Source organism: Schistocerca gregaria, chromosome 4 (genome assembly GCF_023897955.1).
Source record: "Schistocerca gregaria isolate iqSchGreg1 chromosome 4, iqSchGreg1.2, whole genome shotgun sequence".
In the NCBI taxonomy this organism is placed as follows: domain Eukaryota; kingdom Metazoa; phylum Arthropoda; class Insecta; order Orthoptera; family Acrididae; genus Schistocerca; species Schistocerca gregaria.
In genome coordinates this window covers 102,497,752-102,518,037 of record NC_064923.1, presented here as the reverse complement: position 1 = coordinate 102,518,037, position 20,286 = coordinate 102,497,752, and the positions used below count along the sequence as shown (strand labels likewise).

Below are 20,286 nucleotides of genomic sequence, written 5' to 3'. Positions count from 1 at the left end.
TCTGGTGCACCCCGCCCCCCACATTATTACCAACTTTATTACATTCAATAGCTTAGTTAGGTGGTACTTTTCTTGGAACTCTTATTTCTAAAATGATGAAAGATAAATGATATTTAGTTTGCGCACACACACACACACACACACACACACACACACACACACACACACACACACACACACGAGAAGGCATTCGTGGTGCATCGCAAGTGCTACCTACAACGCCTTCTCAGTTAAGTAAGCGAACTTTCCACAGTGACAGCCACTTGTTACGTAACATGCTTCCCCTGCATTACTCCTCTCCATTGCGGGACTTGTTTGATTTTGAATGGGGTTTCAGTCTGCAGGTCAAGCAAGTTCGTACGTGTGTACTGTACTTACTGTTGCCAAATCACTTCGTTGCTGCACGCCTTACTTCTGAACTGGCAGAAAGTGGACGACTTTGTGTCTAACGACTACAAACACTACTAAAAGCTTAACTCCTCCGGAACAGGCCATGAAGGCCCAACGGTACTGACCGGCTGCCGTGTCATGCTCAGGCGTCAGTGGATGAGGATATGGAGGGGCAGGTGGTCAGCACACCGCTCCCCCGCCAAATATCAGTTTCAGAGACCGGAGCCGCTTATTCTGAATCAAGTAGCTCCTCAATTTACGTCACAAACGCTGAGTGCACTCTGCTTGCGAACAGCGCTAGGTAGACCGGATGGTCAGCCACCCATGTGCTAGCCCAGCCCGACAACACTGATCTGAGGGAACCGGTGTTGTAATTGCCGCAAGGCCGTTGGCTCACTAACACAACTACTTATAATGATGATAATGATGATGATGATGATATGATAATAATTCGCCTCCAAACACGAAAGGGAGCCAATGTAAGAATCTACAAGGTGTACAATAAAAAAATGTCCAAAAACACTAAAATTAGGCATTGTAATACAGTATTAAAACCCGAAGTCCTGTATGCCAGTGAAATACTGACAGTCCACATAAAAGGTGACATACAAGTAGAAAACTTATTGAAGGAAGAACGTAAAATCATCACAAAGATATCAGGGCCAAAGAAAACAGGAGAGGGCTATAGACTACAATCTCGTCAAACAACTGAGAAATTGTCCAACCTTGTAGCAGACAATAGAAAAAGGCGATTGAAATTCTATGGGTACGTTTCTAGCCTTCCCAAAACAAGACTTACGCACAAAATTCTTAAATACTTCGAAGGGCAAAGTGAATCAAGAACCTTCTCTATCTTGAGCAGAAATGCTCTGAAGTCGCAGTTAGGGGAGCTATAAACAACAACAATTAGAAGTTTAGTTTCACTAAATTCAACTGCCCTGCAGAACATTCAAATATCTGTTCAGTGCAGTGTTGTGATAAATCTCTGAATTGTCAAATTGTTTAAAATTATTGGTATATCAGAGCACCACTTAAAGTTAGTGAACTGCTTACAGATTTTGACTCTATATCTAATACCTCTTATATTTTGATGAAATATGCTAATTCCTTCTGTACTTGGAAACATTAACTATGGGCTCACCTTCTCAGGATAGATATACCTTCTGAAAGGAAGTCTCTCTATATCAGCTGACTTCAATCTAAAAATGATGCAGCTCTAACAACAACTACTAAAGGAATTTTTCCATAAGTGACACCACCACCACCACCACCACCACCACCACCACCACCACCACCACCAACCACCCACCTACACTGTCACCTATAAACTTTGTTACACGATGACTAGCTCTCTTTTCAGTAGTTATTTAATGTGATAAGCGATTTTTAAACAATTTGTAGAGTTGTTTATATAAAATGTTGCGACGATGCTAACACAGAAATACAGATACAGATATGAAATAGGTCAAAAACAGGTGTTACAAGCAAACCGATCTCTCGTCGAGGGGAAATGAGTTCGTCGCCAGGGTGACAAACGTATCTAACAATCAGCATCTTAGTTCCTCATGTCTAGACACTTATTTATCATGATAGTATAATTTAAAAACTGTAAGAGTTTTCACAAAAAAAAATTCGGAGTCTCTGCTTTTCAGCCCGTCTCCGTACTTACGGGCTTAGTTTAGTGAATCCCTTTATTGTAATTCTGTCTGTAGTGACATTCGCTAATGCTCGATTTCAAACGTCCAGCCTTAAGACGACGGACCGCCCGTGCGTGGAGGGCCCCATCGACGGCTGCACGTCGCCAGCGCAGGTCGGCGTGGTGGAGGAGAACCCGGCCATCTACTACGTCTGCATCCGCGAGAATGGGAACCTCTTCCCAGACATGCGCAGGTGCCACCACGGGCAGATCTTCAACGTCACCACTGTCGGGTAAGTACTGAATGGGGCAACGCAGCGAGGAACGCGAGATCATTACTTTTCAACCTTATCACCGAAAAGACTGAGTCATTTACCGTACCTGTGGACAAGCTTTGCAATACCCTCTACAAAAAATGTTGCCTCCAATGATGTCAAATGAGCACTGAGGTTGTATTGAAGATCTTCGTTGGTTTGAAAGTGCTGGCCTCCTACCCACGTCTTCAGTTCAGGGAAAAGGTGAAAGACGCTGGGTGCCAGTTCAGGAGTGTACGGCGGCCGATCGAAAATGTCCCACTGGAATTGTTCAAAGATCCGTTGGGTTGTGCTAGCAATGTACGGACGAGCCTTGTCATGGATCACAATTCCTGTAGTCAGCATTCCTCTTCCTTTGTTCTGAATGGCTCTCCGCAAACGTAAAGTCTCACAATAAGCAGCTGCATCGACAGTGGTTCCGGGCTGCATAAACTCTACAAGCAACACACCATTTTGGTACAAAACACGGTAGCCATCACCTTTCTGTTGTTTAATATTTGTGTGAATTTTGTGCTTTGTTTCACCTCCAGTAACAATTGATTTTAAAAAGTTCTCTCCTTCATCGTAATAACGGTCAAAGAAATTCAAAACTGACACCATTCGGTGACTTGTAGCCTAAATGTCCAGTATCGATTAAATGACCAGAGTATACGCCAGATCTTGAAACTTCCGGAATTTCCATAGACAATGCAGTTTTGGTGAACCTACGGATTCTGTCAACTGGTTCAACAAGGTCGAATGTAACGACAGACTTGTGCATGATGGAGGAGGCCAAAGACGCGTCATTTCGGCCACCTTTAAACTTTCGGCACCATTCACGCACAGCACCATCAGTCATGAAGTTATCGCCGTACACTCGGCTCCTTCTCCGATGAATTTCTGCTGCAGTGTTCCCTTCTGCTTGCAGGAACCGAATTACACTTTCTCCCGCTCGCGTAGCTTCTATACTAAGCGATCTGAAGTTGAAAACAAACGGTCCTCGCACATGTTGGATGTATAGTGGAATTGGTAGCGTCGTAAGTGGCTAATTTAGTGCACTTAAGTGGTCGCTTGTTCAAGTCTCGCGTTGGTTATCTTTCTTCGTTCAATTTGATCAGTTTTACAAATACGAGAAGTAGGTATTTCATTTTTTATGAATAATGGACGTCGTCTTGTTTCTAATCACGAATTGCACGCGAAATTCCTGTTTCCATTTCAAATGTAAATTCTTAATCTAAGCAACCTTTATTAACAATCTTTCAAAGACTACGTAAATTAAGACATTAGGACAAATTAGTCCAAATAAACAATAGACGTAGGACAAAAACGAAAAATGTGATATTGTTTTACACCACAGGAACCACAATAACAACTGTCGCAGAAACCTGAAAAAAGTCATTTTCGCAGTAGAACTGAAATGAAATGTATTTCTCGGATTTGGATAGGGAAGAAACTAAGGGATTACCAGAGAGTAACTGAAATTAATACATTCAGTAGCTTCAGTATTCAACCATACAGTGAAATCCTTGCAGTATGCTTTTGCAGCACACAAAGCTCACCCAGAAAAATTCCGTGTTTAAGTTAGGAATCTATATCACTCTTGTTTGTGATTAGAATATACAGGGTGGTCCGTTGATAGTAACCGGGCAAAATATCTCACGAAAAAAATCATCAAACGAAAAAACTACCAAGAACGAAACTCTTCTAGCTTGAAGGGAGAAACCAGGTGGCCAAACGGATATCAAGTGCGTTTTTTTTTTTCTCTCAATAGGAACCCCCAAGTCATATTACATGTTCGTGTAGTACGTAAAGAAATACGAATGTTTTTGTTGGGCCAGTATTTTCGCTTTGTGGTAGATGCCGCTGTAATAGTCACAAACGTGTAAGTTCGTGGTGTCGCGTAACATTCCGTCAGTGCGGGCGGTATTTGCTTCGTGATACATTACACGTGTTAAAATGTACCGTTCACCAAATGAGGAAAAGGTCGACATCATGTTGGTATATGGCTATTGTGACCAAAATGCGCAACGTGCGTGTGCTGAGTACGCTGGACGGTATCCTGGACGACATCATCCAAGCGTCCGGACCGTTCGACGGATAGTTACCTTATTTAAGGAAGCCGGAAGTCTTCAGCCACATGTTAAACGTCAACCATGACCTTCAACAAATGATTTTGAACGAGTTGATGTTTTAGCTGCTATCCGCACATCAGTAGCAGACAAATTGTTCGAGAATCGGAAATCTCAGAAACGTCGGTTTTGAGAATGCTACATCAACATCGATTGCATTCGTAGCATATTTCTATGCACCAGGAACTGCATGGCGACGACATTGAACGTCGTGTACAGTTCTGCCACTGGGCACAAGAGAAATTACTGAACGATGACAGAATTTTGGCACGGGTTCTATTTAGCGACGAAGCGTCATTCAGCAACAGAGGTAACGTAAATCGGCATAATATGCACTACTGGGCCACCGAAAATCCACGATGGCTGCGACAAGCGGAACATCAGCGACCTTGACGGGTTAATGTATGGTGCGGCATTATGGGAGAAAGGATAATTGGCCCCCACTTTGCTGATTTCCTACGTAGATTTCCATTGGTATACATTGCACCATTTAATGTTCTACCAATGTTATAACGAGATGTTTCACTGCATGGCAGAATGGCGATGTACTTCCAAGACGATGGATGTCCGGCACATTGCTATTCGATACCGTTTAAACCGCACGCGAGCTTATTTCATGACAGGTGGATTGGTCGTCGAAGCACCATACCATGTCCCGCACGGTCACCGGTTCTGACGTCCCCGGATTTCTTTCTGTGGGGAAAGTTTAAGGGTATTTGCTATCGTTATCCACCGACAACGCCTAACAAAATCCGTCAGCGCATTTTCAATGCATCTGCGAACATTACGGAAGGCGAACTACTCGCTGTTGAGAGGAATATCGTTACACGTATTGCCAAATGCATTGAGGTTGACGGACATCATTTTGAGCATTTATTGCATTAATGTGGTATTTACAGCTTATCATTTCTGATCACGCTGTATCACATTGGAACAACCGAAATAAAATGTTCAAACGTAACTACGTTCTGTGTTTTAATTTAAAAACCTATCTGTTAACAACTGTTCGTCTAAAATTGTGAGCCATATGTTTGTGACTACTATAGCGCCATCTATAACAAACCGAAAAAGTGGTATAACTAAGACAATCATATTTCTTTACGTACTACACGAATATGTAATAAAAAATGGAGTTCCTATTTAAAAAGCGCAGTTGATATCCATTTGACCTATGGCAGCGCTATGTAGTTTCCCCCTTCAACCTAGATGAGTTTCATTCTTTGTAGTTTTTTCGTTCGACGCTTATTTCGTGAAATATTTGGCCCGGTCACGATCAATGGACCACCCTGTATACGCGATACTGGGGCAGTAACAATGACTTGTGTAATACACAATATTTTACGTCAATTTAAGCACTTACTTTATAATTTTACAGTATCAAATAAAAAAATTTGCTTGAGAATAAATTATGTGCTTTAATTTGTCTATAGGTGCACAGACAATCAAGAAGATTGAAGCACCGCGGCTTCTGGGTAAGATTAAGGTCAACAAAGTACCTCTCATCACGATGTGGACCTTCTGCCACGTCCACAGCCATTACGGACCACAATGGCCGAAACTGGAACTCTGATTGTGTCTCATAACCAGAACATGGACATCTATAGTGATCATAGATATAAGTTCAACATCCACAGTGCACTGGTATTCTTCGAGTTGTTTGTTACTACCAGCACAAAGAAATGTAAATATTTTGTACAGAACTAATCAAAAGACAATCGAAAACTTTACATTAAGTAATTTGTGTTTGATTGCTAACATGTTCACGGACATATGCCAAGTGAGAATGTTATTTGGATGTTGCGCAGTTCAACCATCCAACTCAGCATAGCCATTTCAACAGTACTACCATACTAAACCTTTCTTTTTCTGGGGTAAATGAAAACAGACCCATAGTTACTGGTCTGTTAACGTATGTTCTATAGAAATTCGTCTTGTGGTAAATATTTTAATATAACTTCAAATACAAACCTATCCAAGAATAAAGTATGCAAACGTCGCTTAATATTGTGTGCACCACGTACCTGCAGATCCAGTTTCACGTTAATAAACAAAAAAAAAAAAAATCATAAAAAAGACGTCTCAAGTGGATGCTCTCGTTGATGCTGCGGGAAACCATATTCTCTTTTAACTTTATCCAGTATTTACGTGCAATTTTAGTTTCCTCTGACAAGGCATCACAGTTTAACCAAAGCTAAAAAACTGTCAAACATACTCAGCTTCTTACCATCGTTCTTGCATTTTTATATGTCTCTTCATTTGCATCTTCTCTGACCAACGTCGAGGGCTTCCTTCTCTACTTTTCAATGTATATATAAGTGCTGGAATATTGCAACTGTTTTTAATCAAAACTCAAATGTTGCCACTTCACTGGTTCTTGCTTTATCGGAATATATCGGAACTGAAAATATGCTTACTTTGCATTATTATACGGTAAAAAGTGATACATTCATTTGCAGCTGAGAGCTAACCCTAATTTCTGACATAAACTCAAACTCACTGAACCATTCATACATAAACAATATTACAGAGCAATGATATAATGCATTTGTATTTTACCTACTTAAACATCAAATGTCTTTGGACGCAAGCGGAAATATACAAAAATTTGCTCTGATAACATTAATACTCAATGTGAGTTTAAACTGTTGGCACATGTGAATTTATTGAAATTCTATTAAAAACCTATGCATGTAATGTGGAATAGCTATACCAAAGTTACCATCTCTGTTTACATAGTCACATAACTATATGAATATTAATGAAAGACTGCAGTTAGCATACTTATCGATAGAACTGAAGTAATCTTTACACCGAGTTATATTACCATGGAGATTGAGTGATTTATACTTCTTTCAAGAAAACATTGTTTATTACTTTAGGAAAACTGTGAAACAAACTATCGCATTGCATTTAATGTCTTAATTTTTAGCATAACGCGCCTAATAGAACGAATTTTGTTTTATTTTGCTTGTGAATTACTGCGGTAGCTGAAGATTGCTATGGATCTGTGGTGTGGAGATGTTCTGCAAAATCAAAAGAAACTGAAAATTCGAACGCTGAAATTATGCATAAAAAATATGCTCCTTCAAAATAACTGTCCCAACAAATGATGTATGGCCATAAAAGACACCAAATATCTTCATGTTGATTCCCACGATAACTGAGTAGACCAAAACAGGTAAACAATGGACGCCGTCCAATGCAATCTTTAATTTATGTGACATGGGGTGTTATTTTATTCCCAGGGTCAGGCACAAATTTTTTGCTTTGGAACTAAAAGCTTAAATAAACTAACTCTTGTAATTAATGCACCGTTCCAAGCTCGCTCTCAGTAGTACGAGTACAAGGAATGTTCAACATTCACTTTCTTTGGTACTATGCACTGTCCCTACAGTCTACTGGCTCAGTAATCATTTTCATCAAAATACACAGCCGCTACTTTCTGCATACACTGGCACTGCTATTGATCCATACAGTGAAAGTTCGTTGACGAGAACCTGCATGATTCTTGTTCTTTCGATGTCATAATTTCTGGATACTTTATGATATTCTGCGTCGATTCCCTGGAACAATCTTTCGTGCAGTTCAATTCTGTATTCTGCTTCTCTATTTATTCGTGAAACCTTCAACTCAATTATGATGACGGTGGCATAATTCAAAACCTCTACCCTTCATCACCCATGTCTGGAAACATTTTCCTTCCTCTCTTTCAATATTTCGACTCAACTTCCCATATTTTATTATCTGGCAAAACCACTAAGGTCACTACTCTTATTCCACAAAGTGCCATCATTTCTCCTCTAAATATGCCATGTCCTTTCTGGCTATAGTTATAATTCCGATTTTCATCGTCAACTATCTCTTTCTCTTCAATCATATTACAGAGACAGATTTTTACATGTTGAGCCATAGCACTTCCCACGCTCCATCCGTGAATTGAACAAGAAGAAACCCTAATAACAGGTACAAAGGAATGTTCCTTCTGCCATGCACCTCAGGGTGGTTTGTATAGATGTAGACGTAGATATTGGTTTGCCATTCATGGATATCTTTTCAGGTGTGTTTCCCAACAGGTAGTGGTTAAGTGGTTAGCGTCCTTGTCTCTAGATTCGACTGTTCCAGGTTCGATTTCTTGCTGGTTTCTTCATATGTGGTCTGGATGTGTTGCTCTAATCCTTTCATCTATTCTTCATCATAAAGAAGCTCAAGTACCTGGAGGGACATGAAATGGAAAGACGTGTGACAGGGGGCTGAACAACCCTGGGGGAAAGGGAGGGCTCCTCTGACCACAGAAATGGGGATGAAAAGATGGATCCATTGAAGACCACATGTAATGTCGAGTCCCTCTGTCAATACACTGCAGGGCTATTCTGTCGTTTTATCCCCTATGTTTCAAAAGCGCTGTGCTCTTGTTATTCGCCAATTAAGCATCTTTCCGCAGTCTTGTTTCGATCCAAGCATCCACAATAAGAAACTAGACTTTTCACTGAAGGTACTTACTCTCCGCATGCCTGTAGACTATACGAAATTGCGTAGTAGCTGAATTGTAACAATCGATTTCGTTTATAAAGAGAAAATAAGGAAGAGGGATGACAAAGATTGGAATATATCTGTATAATAAAAGTAGCTGAATTTTATGGGCATTGGTGAGACAAAGAAAATGGTCCAAAAAATAAACTAGAATTTTCCCCACAGCTTGGCTCACGTATGTGTTCAACACACATATTGAATACACCACCTCCCTGTATCGCCCTATTCCACCCTCTGCCTGTCCACCTTATCCTTCCACCTCTATCTGTATGTCTCCTCCTCCCCACTCTCTCTCTCTCTCTCTCTCTCTCTCTCTCTCTCTCTCTATCTCTCTCTCTCTATCTCTCTCTCTCTATCTCTCTATCTCTCTCTCTAACACACACACACACACACACACACACACACACACACACACACACACACACACACACACACATATCTTCCTCCCCCTCAGACAGTTTCTTTCTCCCCCTGCCTTCCACCTCCATCTTCTTACAACCCCTCTACACCTTCGATCTGCATCACACATCTACTCCTCCTCCACCTCCTCCTCCTCCTCAACTCTCTCTGATCACCTCTACGTACTTCAACCTGTCCCAACCATGTTCATCAATATATTTACCATTTGCGTTATAGTTCCCACAACATACCAGTCATACAGGGCAGACTAAACATCAGGGACTTGCTATGCATGGACGCCTGTATGTCAGGCGCAAATGAATGATTTTTCATTTCGATAAAGCAGGCCAATATCACTCAAACTCCATGCACCTATAATGCAGGACAACTTACACATCAGGGTCCATAAAACCCTTTCTTGCACCTGAAATGTAGGCTTCCCTGCAAAGCAGATTAGTCAGGCCAATACTATCTCCACATCATTCATGCCATTCATGAAAAAACCAGAAGCTAGAAAAAATATGTTCTTCCCTTACCTCTGCTCCTATTGGAACTATCAGGTTACAACAGGTTTTAAAACCCACAGTGCTGATACTCATAAGGCCCACTGTTACTGTGTCAAATTTGGTTGGAATGGTCCCATAGGTTTGGGAGCAGATATTGGACATACACTGTATATAATCTCAAACAATGCATCCAACAAGTGTATGAGCCTGCTGAACACAATCCCTCATATCAGTACAGTGGCTACTTATGAAATAATGGGCGCCATTGACACTCATGTGTCAATTGCTATGACACTTATTGTTGTGTACATAGTTCCGCGTAGTCAGCGCGTACACAACTTTCCCACTAGAGCGAGCCCCGCTAAGCACAACAGCGCAGGCGCAGCGCTCGTCCGTCTCCGCACTATAAGATGGCGTTGCTATAGAGACGGACCAAATTTTGCTTCCGCCGATCCGCGTATTAATATATAACGCAGTCAATGAGATTCCTGCTAATGTAGAACCTTCTCTACTCGCGGATCACACTCGTGCAGTGATACATGACTATTGACTGGTACAGACAAATGTAGAACTCTGAAACTTGGACGTGCAAGGTACAATGAGTGTACAGACCTCCGATTAGTCAGTCTGCATTTGTCTGCAACAGTCTGTAAGTCTGCACCTAAGAAGATTATCATATTCCTGTACATAGCCATGAAGATTTTGTCAAGTATCAGAGATATATGTGAGAATAAGATTAACGTACCAATACCAAAGGAACTTCAGATTGTCAATTGCAAATAGCATACAGAACCAAGTGAAGTAATTTTTAAGTGGATTAATATTCACACACATTAAACAGAACTTAGTTATTACTCTAATAAAAGTTGGTCACTGTCAATCTGCTACTCTAAGCGTGGAAGTGGCATTTCTATCGTCTGACCTAACGGCAGAAGATAGCAATATGGTTCGTGGTCTTATCGTGGTGTGTTTGACACTCGCCTACTTCGTTAGTGGAACAAGTCAAATAATCTGAAGGTGTGTGTACTGAAGGTCTTACAGTACGCACACCACACTTATTAACCACATTCCATTGACTAAACACAGAGGAAAAAAAACAACCAGAAAATGGCAAGCAATAAATGTTAGTGAGATGTCAGGCTACATCGCTGAAGTTAAGCGCCATCAGTTGTGGCTAGTATTTCGACAGTTGAGATACTCACCATTCGGTTATCCTGCACACAGTTAACGATTTTCCATTTTCCTTTACATCAGAGGGGACAGGAAATACTGAACACCAAAATTTATTCCAGTGTCCTACATTGGATTCCAAACTTCTCTGCAGTGTCTGATGAAGTGAGGACACACAGCACTGTACACGAGGTGTAGCTCGTGTGTCAGAAGTGGGTTTTATCCTTTCCCTACTCAAAGCGCCCTTTGGTGTCTCCTAGCTATTCATGCCACATCAACTCCCTTTAGGTCTGAAAGATAAAGGCATTCTTGGCTAACATCCTCATAATTAGCTACTAGCGGCGCTCTTATGGGAATGCAGCGAAATTTCAATAGACTTCTAAGCAACAAACAATTTAGTTTCCAATTAGCATAGCACTCGTTCAATCATGATTGTGAATGTCATTCTTTGTTGGACGTCCCATAAGGGGGGTTTATAAAATCTAAAATGTCCTTACATGGGACACTATTGGGAAAAAAGTAGGTACTTGCCTACAGACTTGCTTTTATGTCTGTCTTTTGCTTACATATTATTGTACAAATACACTGATGGAACAGAAATAGCGACACTGAGAAATGGTTGTACGACTTAAATGAAAGATTGTACATAAATGTCGAAATACGTGTGGTGGGAAAATAAAAAGTTGAAACATTGTGTTTCGTGAAAAGCAGTGTATTACACACACTCATTTCGCAAAAACCTTGCTTTACTCTTGTAATATCTGCCAGTTCTTTTGGGCGGCTGGTGTGGCCGTGCAGTTCTAGGCGCTTCAGTCTGGAACCGCGTGACTGCTACGGTCGCAGGTTCGAATCCTGCCTCGGACATGGATGTGCGAGATGTCCTTAAGTTAGTTAGGTTTTAGTAGTTCTAAGTTCTTGGGGACTGATGACCTCAGATGTTAAGTCCCATAGTGCTCAGAGCCATTTGAACCATCTGAACCAGTTCTTTTGTGTAACTTTGTCTCTGGTTCTGTAATGGGTAAGTGTCCATAGTTCATGAATAAAGAGCAGTTCCTTTCGGTGACTGTCATACATCAGTTGGCGATTTTAACCAAATTTCTTTCTCCTACTGATAGTATCATTGCACTGATAACATGGGAATACTACAGCCTTCGTTCACTGTAGATAACTAAGAAAAGGACCGTAATTCAGTCTCATCCTGTAGACGAAGTAAACCAAGGTTTTTTGGGGAATATCTGTCAATCTTTTTGTGTAACTATTATCCTTACGGAACGAAAGATAATGTCCATACTCTCACGGACGAGAGAATAAGTGTCTAGTTCCGTTTCGAAATGTTCCTTTACTAAGACAAGTCTAGTACTACTGACCAAATTTAATTCTCATGCCACTGTTAAGTTGATCGATACAGATGTCAGTGATAGCGACGTTGAGAAAGAGCCGAAATCAGCCGCAAATTTGGTATAGAATCTGGTAGAGATCCCATAGGGTTATCGAACTTCGTTTGATTTTACTAAGTTAGTACCTGTTTCAATTAATTCACAATACATCCATCGAACAAAAATCCGTGCCAAACAGTTGGAAAAAGCAAAGATCACAACCATTTATAAAAGGATAACAGAAGTGCTCCATGCAACTACCCTCCAAATTCACTGATACTCGTTTGCTATAGATTCTTAGAACATATTCTGAGCTCAAATGATATGAGGTATCTCGAATAGAGCGAACTTCGATGTTTTTTCAAGCAATGCTTTATGCCATGGAGAAGTAGTGAAACACCACCCACATATTTTTTTCATGACGTCCTGAAAACCTTGGATCAAGACATTTAGGTAGATTCAGTGTTTATTGATTACCGAGAAGCATTCCACTCGATACCACACCTCCACATATTATCCAAAGGTTGATCGTATGAACAATTGAGGATTTGATGACACGATAGACGCAGCATATCTTTTATGGAGAGTCATCGATAGATGTAGAATTAGTTCTGGTGCGTTCCATGGACGTGTGTTGGTACCCTTGCTGTTCATGTTCTATATTAATGACGCTGCCGGCAATATTGTTACTGAAGACTTTTCTACGGATAATGCAGTTATCCATAATGAAGTACTGGACGAAGAAAACTGAGGAAATATTCAGTTGGATCTTGATAAGATTTGGAAGTGGTGAAAACATTAGCTACGTCCCTAGAATTTACCGCGACTGTTTTACACTTCTGAATATTTAAACCTAAAATGTTCACATTTAAAGCACAGTTGTTGATCTCGAATAAAATAGCAAGGTTAATATTACCAGTCTTCACCACACTCCTATAACAGATAAATCATCCTGATAATGGACGTTTAAACCATCGAATGCCACAGGTTACCACAAATGTCGCCACACAATATACACATGCCATATTGATACAAAAAAAAAACACTATTTCAGAATACCTCTGCGGAAGTCTATGATTAAAACCTTAATTTTATTTGCACTCTTCTAACACATCAAATGTAAACTTTTATATTTAAATTATCTCCAGTGCTCACAGGCTCCTTTACTTATCACACTTCGTAAACAAAGATGGTGTTCACAAATTGATAGTTGCCAACACATATGGTATTAGGCGTACGACAACAGATATTGTGGTAATTGGTACCTTAATATGTATGCACTTCATTGTGATAGTAGTTTCCTCTTTGCGTCTAGCATCCTTCTCTTAAACATATCACATAATTTGCTGCCTGATGTTTTCTGCACGGTCGTAACTGTGTCATGAAGTTGACTAAACCTGTCCATATAGAATGACCATTTTGAGCCCCTGTGCCCATGTTTCAATAACTCACCTGCTTCCCAGGGGAAAATAAAGTACACGTAACATAAGCAAGCCATCAACGTTAAGGTACTGACAAAGCTAAAAACTTAAAACTCATAATATTTACTTCATTTGCAGGCTAATGATTCTAGTTATTGCTGTATTGTTGTTCAGCACACTGTCTTCAGTCATCAACAGAAATATCTGCACTTACACCCCTAACACAATATACAGGAAACCAGGAACACTATCACAAAGTTCAAAGAACATATAAGATCACTGAACAGATGGAACTATTAGAATTCACATTTCCACACAACTATAACAGAATCAACAATAAATTTTACAATCAAACAAAAGGCCTAGCAACTGAGTCAAACATTCTTTGACTGTTAGCGGAAATATTTATAAACAACTTAAAATTCTTAGATAAAGTTCTTGATGATGTGTTGATTGGAATTATTTTCTATGACTATAGATACGTAGATGATACCATATTCTGTGCCATTGACTAAAATGATCTCAGTGAGTTAAACAAATAGCTCAACACTTCTCATGAACGTATAAAGTTCACAGTTGAGTATTATGTGGGTGACAGAATAAACAACCAAGACCTGATCATGTAAACAATGAATAATATACACCAATTTGTAATTTGTCAGAAACTTTCCGCAACACACACTACCATCCCAAACTCTTCTTTTCCTCCAACACCTCACAAAATGGCAACATTCCCATATATGGTCAACACAACTATCCAACTACGAAACTCCACAGTAAAATGCTAAGAAGAAATTAAAGCAAAAATCCGTTGCAAACCGCTTTATTATTTGAACACCTCGACAGTAGACACCTTGAAACACTCCATGATGGCAAAACAACTACACCACGAAACACAAGCAGAAAGTAAGATACCCCATGCTGTACCATTTCACAGTAGTATTTTTATATCGGGCTTCCTATGTCTTCAAACAATAATGCATAAACATCTTTTGCACCACTGACAATAACATTTGGCAGAAGTTACCTCATAACATTAACACAGTAAACTACTATACCTTACAGATGTATACAGAAACTTAACCGTGATCTTTTCTACATAGGCCAGACAAGTATTCAATCAAATCATTTGAGATCACATTCAAGATAAATACATGGCAGCGCTAAAACAGATATAAATGTTGTTTCAAACTGCTCAAAGTACTGGTCAAGAGGCCACAAATAGATTGAGAAAACAGGTATTCAATCCAGAACCGTTCCATAATAAACAGGGTAGTCTCCTCAGGTACTCTGTGAGATGTGGACTCGTCCCAATAATGAGCTTTGTTCAAATATTTCTCAAATACATATCAAGAATTCTGAAGGACAAGTTGCTTTCCATACTCATGAGAAATTTACAGGTACCAGAAGATGATCTATAACATTTTATTTCTGATTCTGATTATGGTTATGGTCATGGACGATCATATTCTTGAAGACATTAATATGATCGTCCATGACCATAAACAATAATGGCCACAAAAGCGCGCCAAATTCAAGTCAGCTGCACGAACAGTACCAAAACACTGGCAATCCAGATGGGTACCGTGCCGTTCTTCTGATGTCACCTCTTACATCACCCGACTGATGATACGCGTCACACAGATAATCGTGAACAGAATTCTAATAAGTGAATAAAATGTTCTCGGGTTTCCAACCGCGTCAATTGGTTAAAACTACACGAGCTTTCGGCCAAGCACTCCTTGGCCATTGTCAAGTGTTATGACTGCCAGTGGGCTGTTGGTGCGCCCTTATATACGCTAGCTGCCAGCTGTGACGTCACTGGTGCCTGTGACATTGCCATATATGAGCATGTTTTGAGTCGGCGTTCGATGTGCCTTCGTCAACCGTGCGATCGTTGGATCCCACGCAGCGCTGAGCTGTAAGCCACCCTCTCTATTCAGGGTGTTTAATACAGGAAGCTATTAAAATAAAAATTACCACAAACTGACGATAACTCTGTCGTGGCTCGCACGAACGGCTTCTGGGACAAATTTTATGTGGTGACCGTTTTCTAATGCATGCTCAACTAACGCAGATTTCTCTAGATAGCGTAGGCGATAATACCTCTCATGTTCTTTCCTGCGTTGTTCCACAGAACTAAGCCACCTACGCAAGGTTTTCAGGAAGAACGGCTATAGCGCCCATCAAGTGAAGAAACTGATTTCTGGGAAATATCAGAATAAGACCAGCAACAGAAACTTGCGGCTTATCTTGCTTTACTACCATTCTGTGGCTGTGTGTTGGGCAAGTTTTTGTTCTTGCTCTTCGTTGCTGGTCTTATTCCGATATTTCCCAGAAATCACTTTTTTTCACTTGATGGGTGCTATAACCGTTCTTCCTGAAAACCTTGCGTAGGTGGCTCAGTTCTGTGGAACAACGCAGGAAAGAACATGAGATGTACTATCGCCTACGCTATCCAGAGAAATCTGCGTTAGCTGAGCATGCATTAGAAAACGGCCACCACATAAAATTTGACGATACCTCTGTCGTGGCTCGCACAAACGGCTTCTGGGACAGTGTAATACAGGAAGCTATTAAAATAAAAATTACCATAAACACCCTGAATGGAGACGGTGGCTTACAGCTCAGCGCTGCGTGGGATCCAGCGATCGCGCGGTTGAAGAGGGCACATCGAACGCCGACTCAAAACATGCCCATATATGGCAATGTCACTGGCAGCAGTGACGTCACAGCCAGCAGCTAGCGTATATAAGGGCACACCAACAGCCCACTGGCAGTCATACCACTTGACAGTGGCCGAGGAGTGCTTGGCCGAAAGCTCGTGTAGTTTTAACCAATTGACGCTGTTGGAAACCCGAGAACATTTTATTCAATGTTATCGCCGCGAGACTCTGCATTCATACAGAATTCTAATAATAGTAACAGAAGGTGGTTTAATAATAACCAGTAGCACCCTGGGTACCAGAGAAACGGAGGTTGACAAAATTTCAGAAATAAAAATAACGGTTACCGGAATCCAAGCAATGAAGACCAGAAATGACGAAAAGTAGACTAGATTTATCAAAAAAAAAATTACCGAATGACCTTGATTTTTCCAACTACTAGCAGGCACACCTTGTTGTATATGGATAAACACTTTATGTCACAAATGAACCACGGCTAACTGCCCATACAGAAGCTTCGTCAAACTAATTTCAGCCTCATTAAATCCTCCGATGTCGGCTGTATCACGCCGTGGGGGCAACCAAGCAATCATGTCAACCTCTAAAGGTGTAATTACGCTGCTTTTGTGCCTGTACACACTCAAAAAATACAGGTTTTAATGCAAGCCTCAATGCACGCCTTACTGTGAAAAATTCCTACCACAATAATTTTAGAAACTTGTCTGAAATTGGTGCACTGTTAACTTCTTATCAAAAAACTTGTTTAAAACGATTAGACATACTTGGTGCAAAACTCCTTGTATTGTTGGAGCTCCAGGTTCCAAGTCGCAAACTGTAAAGTTGCAGACAAAAGTAATTCTTGATTCTAAAAAAAAAAATATATATATAATCATCTATTTGCTGAATATGGAGTTTACCTGAGAAAAGGATTTAAAATTAGACTTTTCGTTAGGTAAATGCTACTCACACATCAAGGGCGATTAAACTGAAGTAGATTTAATACTAAACCCAGCGGAATATAAGTACTTCAATAGAATTAAAGTAGAAGATTTTAATACAGGGTAATTAACTTTCGGGAATACGTTCGTCTACATAATATATTTAAATGATTAACGTTGCAAGATTACAGGTTAACGTCAGCACGAGGTAGGCTACTGAAAATGTAAAAGGGGGTACATCAATACCGGGTAATCGCCAGAATGTGTGAATGCATGCATGCATGCATGCATGCAAGCAAGCAAACGTGCATGCATCGTGTTGTACAAGTGCCGGATATCAGTTTGTGGGATGCCTGTCGATGACGCTAATCAACTGCAACAAACAGTAGTAACCGTTCCTGTATTGACCAGAGTTGTCCGCCAATGACGTCGCGTATATATTGGATTGGGGACGGACATATCTGGTGATCAAGAAGTCGACATTGTAGAACATGTTAGCGGGATAGCGGCGCGGTCTTGGCGCCTTGCCACGGTTCGCGCAGCTCCCCTCGTCAGAGGTTCGAGTCCTCCATCGGGTCTGGGTGTGCGTGTGGTGGCCTTAGAGTAAGTTCGTTTCAGTTAGATTAAATAGTGTGGAAGCCTAGGTATCGATGACCTCAGCAGTTTAGTCTCATAGGAACTTACCACAAATTTACATTGGGTTACAACAGCGGTAAATGTACTAGCGTTGCCATGTTGGAAAACAATCCTTGGAATGCTGTTCAAGAATGGCAACAAAACAGATTAAATCACCAGACAGACAAATAATTTTGCAGTTGGGATGCGTGGGACAACCACGAGAGTGATCCTGCTGTCATACGATATCGCATCCCTGACCATAACGCCAGGTGTGGATCCAGTGTGTCTAGCATACAGACAGAAATGGTGCAGGTCTATTTCAGATGCCTTAAAAGGACGGTAAGATTGAAGTTAAGGATCTAGTAGCAAAACTAATCATGTTTTCAGAATGTATTTCTTAACCTTACCACATTACGGCCAATTGCAGAATATCCACGTTAGCAGTTATTACCTTATGGAAAACACATAGAGGTTAATAAAAACCTCAGAACATGATGGTCATAAAATACCTCAAAGCTACTACATCCCAGGATTATGAGGTCTGCCGTTTTTCTACCGGAATATAGTTTCGAGAAAATGCCTAGGAAAGAGAAGAACAATGTTGTGACTGACGCTTTGTCTCGTCTACTGCAAGGGCTGAGAGAGCTTTTGGTTTTAACATACCAAGTAACGGAATAAAGAATTTTGTTAATGAAAGAAACACATTACAAACAATACTGTTTAGATATTTATAACAACCTGAATACGTTATGTGACACAGACTCGAGTGACATAAAATGAAGACTCTCCTTACACAGAACCCACCTCATAATTTTACAGCATTGCAAAACTCAAAACAATGATTTATGCTACAGACGTAATGCTTCTGATGACAACTGGTGTGTGTGCTTGCCACATAGTTGCAGACAATAGTTTTGTGGCACTGATGACTCTAAACATATTGAGGATGCCAAATGTTTAAGAAAACATTATTGGCGTTGCTTTTTGACACGGTAGACAAGCAATGTAAATTCAAAGTTCTGCTATACGGAGTCACACACTGTCTTCCCAACACAGTCGCTACAAATTTTATCTCTCGATATAAGCGAGCCAATGCCCTCTAAACGTGGTTGTGTTAAGTATTTAGTAGCTGTGAATTACGTTTTTTCCAAAATATGTGGCCAAGATGTACTACTGTAGTAGGTGTGGGCTTCGTATCTAAGTTTATATGCCAACTAGCTCTGCAGATGATGAAGAAATTGAAGAAATGTACGATGAAATAAAAGAAATTATTCAGATAGTGAAGGGAGACGAAAATTTAATAGTAATGGGTGACTGGAATTCGAGTGTAGGAAAAGGGAGAGAAGGAAACATAGTAAGTGAATATGGATTGGGGCTAAGAAATGAAAGAGGAAGCCGCCTAGTAGAATTTTGTACAGAGCACAACTTAATCATAGCTAACACTTGGTTTAAGAATCATGAAAGAAGGTTGTATACGTGGAAGAACCCTGGAGATACTAAAAGGTATCAGATAGATTATATAATGGTAAGACAGAGATTTAGGAACCAGGTTTTAAGTTGTAAGACATTTCCAGGGGCAGATGTGGACTCTGACCACAATCTATTGGTTATGACCTGTAGATTAAAACTGAAGAAACTGCAAAAATGTGAGAAATTAAAGAGATGGGACCTGGATAAACTGAAAGAACCAGAGGTTGTACAGAGTTTCAGAGAGAGCATAAGGGAACAATTGACAGGAATAGGGGAAAGAAATACAGTAGAAGAAGAATGGGTAGCTCTGAGGGATGTAGTAGTGAAGGCAGCAGAGGATAAAGTAGGTACAAAGACGAGTGCTGCTAGAAATCCTTGGGTAACAGAAGAAATATTGAATTTAATTGATGAAAGGAGAAAATATAAAAATGCAGTAAATGAAGCAGGCAAAAAGGAATACAAACGTCTCAAAAATGAGATCGACAGGAAGTGCAAAATGGCTAAACAGGGATGGCTAGAGGACAAATGTAAGGATGTAGAAACTTATCTCACTAGGGGTAAGATAGATACTGCCTACAGGAAAATTAAAGAGACCTTTGGAGAGAAGAGAACCACGTGTATGAATATCAAGAGCTCAGATGGCAGCCCAGTTCTAAGCAAAGAAGGGAAGGCAGAAAGGTGGAAGGATTATATAGAAGGTTTATACAAGGGCGATGTACTTGAGGACAATATTATGGAAATGGA

General features: G+C 40.4%; 1 protein-coding gene across 1 annotated transcript in view; it reads left to right on the top strand.

Annotated features, from left to right (window-relative positions):
* LOC126267960 (uncharacterized) overlaps positions 1-6,181 on the top strand; it is a 34,495-nt gene extending 28,314 nt beyond the window's left edge. The window contains exons 4-5 of the mRNA XM_049973294.1: positions 2,137-2,319; positions 5,879-6,181. Of these exons, the coding sequence (XP_049829251.1) occupies positions 2,137-2,319; positions 5,879-5,903 (208 nt within the window). The 3' untranslated portion in view covers positions 5,904-6,181. The remainder of the gene's footprint in view (positions 1-2,136; positions 2,320-5,878) is intronic.
* Positions 6,182-20,286: the final 14,105 nt, after the last annotated feature.